Genomic DNA, 4,324 nt, shown 5'->3' on the forward strand with positions numbered 1-4,324 from the left:
TGGTGTGCCAGTGAGGGGAGAGTGGGGCCGGCAGGGACAGGGGGCTAGAGGAGCTGGGGGCAGCTCTGCCCTGAAAGCCAAGCCACCTGCACACTGCTACCTGCTGAATAATAGAGGAGCTGACAGCCAGCCGGAGAGAAATGTGATCCTGGTTAGCCAGCCAGGGAAGACATCTGAGCTCCCAGCAGCTGCGATAGCAACTGCAGGGAAGGAGCCTTCCTCCCCGCTGCTCTGTGCAGCGCAGCGTGGCCGGGGTGGCTGGAGGTCTCTGCCCATCGCGGTGTGCCTGGGCAGCCAGTGCCTGCTCTCGGGGCACGGGCTCAGGGCTCAGAGAATGATGTGAGCTGAAGCAGGAACCCAGGAAGGCAGAGCTCAAGGGCAGAGCTGGGTTTCCCCGGGAGGTGAGGCAGAAGGAGCCTGCCTGCAGCCGGCTCCCACACCCTGGGTCCAGCAGCTCAGCCTCATGTCCAGAGGAGGGGAGATGGTTTATATCCCGGATGACTCCGACTTCAGCTCCTTCAGGGATCAGTGTGAGAGCCTGGAGGGCTGGCACTGTCGGTATAACAAGGCTGGTGTGACCGTGTGGAGTCAGGGCCAGGAGGAAAACTGCGCCGTGCAGAAAATCAAGGTAAGCAGATGCAGGCGGCTGCAATCCCGCCAGACCTTCCCCGCACCAGCCGCATGCCCAGCTGCTCCTCAGGGTCCTTGGGGTGGTGGCCCCTCCTGAGGGTGCACAGCACCCTGGTCTAGCCTGCCTTGGGGGTGTTTCTGCCCCAAATGCAGGGTCGGCGGGGTTCACCTCCCAGATGTGCTTCCTCAGCTGGCAGGTGCTCTGCAGATTCTCCCTGCCCGCCCCGCAGCTTCAGCCTCTCAACCTGCCGGAATGCCCACTGCAGCGCGGAAAGACGTCCTGCCGTGCACGCCCGCACGTGGGCTCACGTTGCGACTGCCCTTGATCCGGACACGGGCAGGAAGGCTCCTGGGATCGATTACGATACGGAGATGGCCTTGCCGGGAGCCCCCAGGTGTGAGACAGGCTGGGGGGTGGGCCCCCCCGGTCCTCTCTCCCCCCCAGGTGTGAGACAGGCTGGCGGGATGCCTCCCTGGTACCTCTCCCCCATCCACGCCATCCTGGGGCACATCACCTCCCATCCTGCGCTGCCTAAGCACCCTTGAGAGTTTAAGAGCCCCTGTGTGCTATCTCAGGAGGGTTGCTGCTTGCCAGGGGCCAGATTTGGGGTGCTGCAGAGGGACTAGAGAGGCTCAGCCATTCCTCAGCACCCTGTTGTTCATCCGCATGGCACCAGTGATGCTGCCAGGTGACTATGGTGAGCAGGTACTGGGGGCAAGGGCATGGGAGCCCCATTGTGGGGTAAGCCCCACATGGGAGCATCCTGTGAGTCTGGCTCTGTGACTGGTGTTGTGGGCAGAGTTTTGGCTTTTCTGACCACCAAGGATCAGGACTACAGGGAATGGATGGCATCGAACCGAACAAGCAGGGCAAGAGCATCTTACCAACAGGCTGGCTGACCTGGGCTTTCAACTAGGAGCATCAGGGAAGGGTTACTAAAATCTGAAGAGCAGGGGAGGCATAGGAAGGTGCTGAGGAGGTTCCTGGGGTGCAGTACTCTGGGAGGAGGCTCCTGCACCGCTCTCCTAAGCACAGAGACACTGGCAGCCCATCTCAGGTGCCTGCACACCAGCACACGCAGCTTGGGAGACACCGAGAGGAGCTGAGCGCACAATGACTGCAGTGCTGCCAGGGATGGAGGTCCTTTAGGGCCAAGGGGAGGAGGAGGAGCAGCGCTCCCCACAGAGGCGTAGCTGCCAGGGCTGAGGGGGCTGACCAGTGTCTCTTTGAAAAGTTCCAGTGACTGCAGGAGGGCCCTGGTGACTGGAAAGAGGCAAACGTCACATCCATCTTCCAGAAGGGAAGAAGGATGCTCCAGGGCACTATGGGCTGTTGTGTCACCTCCATTCCTGGGAAGGTGATGGGGAACATCCTCCTGGAAGCCATGTCCTGAAGGACAAGGGCAGTGGGAAGAGCAGCAGGGACCTAGAAAGGGCAAATCATGCTTGACCAGCCCAGTTGCCTCCTGTAACAAGAGGACTGGCTGAGTGGGTACGGGGAGAACAGTGTAAGCCATGTACCTTGACATTAGCAAAGCCTTTGATGAGGTTTCCTGTAGTCTCCTCATTGCCAGATTGGTGAGACCTGGAGTAGAAAAGTGGATGATGAGGTGAGTGGAAAACCAGCTCGCCACCAGGCTCACAGCATGGTGGTCAGTAGCGGAGAGTCCAGATGGTGGCCAGTTGCTGGGTCCCACCCTGTTATGGGGGTGGTGAGCTCCAGTGCTCTCTCAACAAGTCTGTAGGCAGCACTGAAGCTCAGAGAGCATTTGAAGTGCTGCAGACAAGGCTGCTGCTCAGTGTGACCTGGTCAGGCTGGAGAGTCGGGATGGCAGGAACCTGGTGAAGTCCAGCCAAGTTCAAAGAAGCACAGCCTGGCAGGGTGGAGGCGGTTACATCCTCCTTCACCACCACCAGGCCCCATAGAGAGGGGACTCCAGGCAGGTTCAGGGGGCTCTGAGCACCATTGACCAGCCTGGTACACTGCAAGTAATACCTCCTTGATGTGTTTTTTTCCTGCTCTGGACAGGGCCTGGGCATGGTGCAGGGGTCAGCCCTGCCCAGGGACCCTTCCCGAAGGGAGGGATGGAGGATACCACCCAGGCTGGGCAGGAGACCTGAGCTGCACCGGCGGGGCTGAGGGTTCAGAAGAACCCCAGTCTTTCCATTAACGCAGGCTTAACCTGAAGAGTCCCTGAGCAGTTGGAGCTTTGGATTTTTTTCCACCTGAATTCACTGTGGATGGCTGGGTTTTGACCTCTGTGCTTTCCCCATCCCAGCTGACCGCCTGCTGCACCCAGTGTGGCTGTTGCACAGCCTTTTTTCTTCCTTGGCTGCAGAGGGGTGGTGGACAGGCTTTAGTGGGGGATTTTGGGAAGGCAAGGCTACGATGGCCCCACTGTGATAACTGGAGCTTCCAGGAGCCCAGGAGGACCATGAACTCCACCTCCATCTGGAGGCACCCCTCACCCCACAGCAGCAGCACCTCCAGACCCATCTGGGAGGGGGTGGCTGGGGAGGGGGAGGAGGAGGAGGGGGTGGTCCCACGGTCTCCAGTATGGTGCCCCGGGGAGCCCAACACATCTCTGAGCATGTCCTGGGCAAGAGTCCAGCACACCGGGCATAAAGCATCACCCAGGCCATCAGGGAAAGCTTGCCTGAGATTGATGGGACCTGCCACATTCAGGGGGCCATCTCCAGTTACATGGCACTGCCGAGCACCTCATCAAAGATGCAAGGCCTCTAACGAGGAGCAGATGACATCTTCCTCACGGCATTGAGAGGAGCAGGGCAGCCGGCTTCATCAATAATGCACTCATCGGCACACTCAGGCAGCTCGGCGGCTCCGATTACAGCCGGGGCCCTGTCAGCCTCCCCAGAGCAGACCCTGCATCTGAGAGCATCGCACCAGGGCAGGAGCATCCCTTTGCTTGCTCTGCGGGAACATGGGGCGAGGGGACAGGGCTGGGCTCAGGATACCCAGGCACCGGAGCCTGGACCACCAGGCAACCCCTTTTGAGGGCAGAAGGTCCTTTCTACCCCTTCTGCCCTCCTGCTGTTGCACTGTGCTGCATGGTGGCAGCAGGGCTGGTGGCTGTGCCTGGGCTGTCCTGAAGGAGACACAGGGACATGCCTTGCACCACATGTGCAGAGCATCCTCCGTGATGCACGTGTACGTGGCTTTAGAGCAGCACAGGGGCGTACCATCGCATGCAGAAACAGCCTGAAGTCCTCACCCCCAGATGGGCACAGCTCCGTGCTCCGGAGGTGGGTGTTGTCCCCATGCCCAGCTGCCTGTCTCCCCACAGACTCGCATCTCCTGCAAGGACGTTCCTGCGGAGACGCTCTACGATGTGCTGCATGACACCCACTACCGCAAGAAATGGGACTCGAACATGATCGAGACCTACGACATCGGGCGCCTGACCGTTAACGCTGACGTGGGATACTACTCCTGTGAGCAGCCCCCAGTCCCTGGGGACCCCCAGGCTCCCCTCCCTGACCCCACAGCCCCGTGTGTGCATGTGAGGCTGTGGGGGCAATGGGTAATGGAATCTGTCTGCAGGGAAATGCCCAAGCCCCCTGAAGAACCGGGATTTTGTCACCTTGCGCTCCTGGCTGCCCCTGGGCAATGACTACATGATCATCAACTACAGCGTCAAGCACCCGGTGAGCCTGCGGCTGGGCCCCGCCC

The 4,324-nt window shown here is 60.3% G+C and overlaps 1 protein-coding gene across 1 annotated transcript in view; it reads left to right on the top strand.

The window, feature by feature from the left end:
* The first annotated feature begins 463 nt into the window (after window positions 1–463).
* The window catches only part of STARD10 (StAR-related lipid transfer (START) domain containing 10), a 4,877-nt gene continuing 1,016 nt past the window's right edge, over window positions 464–4,324 (top strand). Inside the window, exons 1-3 of the mRNA XM_010087635.1 lie at window positions 464–628; window positions 3,939–4,086; window positions 4,196–4,299. Coding sequence (XP_010085937.1) covers window positions 464–628; window positions 3,939–4,086; window positions 4,196–4,299 — 417 coding nt within the window. The remainder of the gene's footprint in view (window positions 629–3,938; window positions 4,087–4,195; window positions 4,300–4,324) is intronic.

The sequence above is a fragment of the Pterocles gutturalis genome, unplaced genomic scaffold (assembly GCF_000699245.1).
Source record: "Pterocles gutturalis isolate BGI_N339 unplaced genomic scaffold, ASM69924v1 scaffold1596, whole genome shotgun sequence".
NCBI lineage: Eukaryota > Metazoa > Chordata > Aves > Pterocliformes > Pteroclidae > Pterocles > Pterocles gutturalis.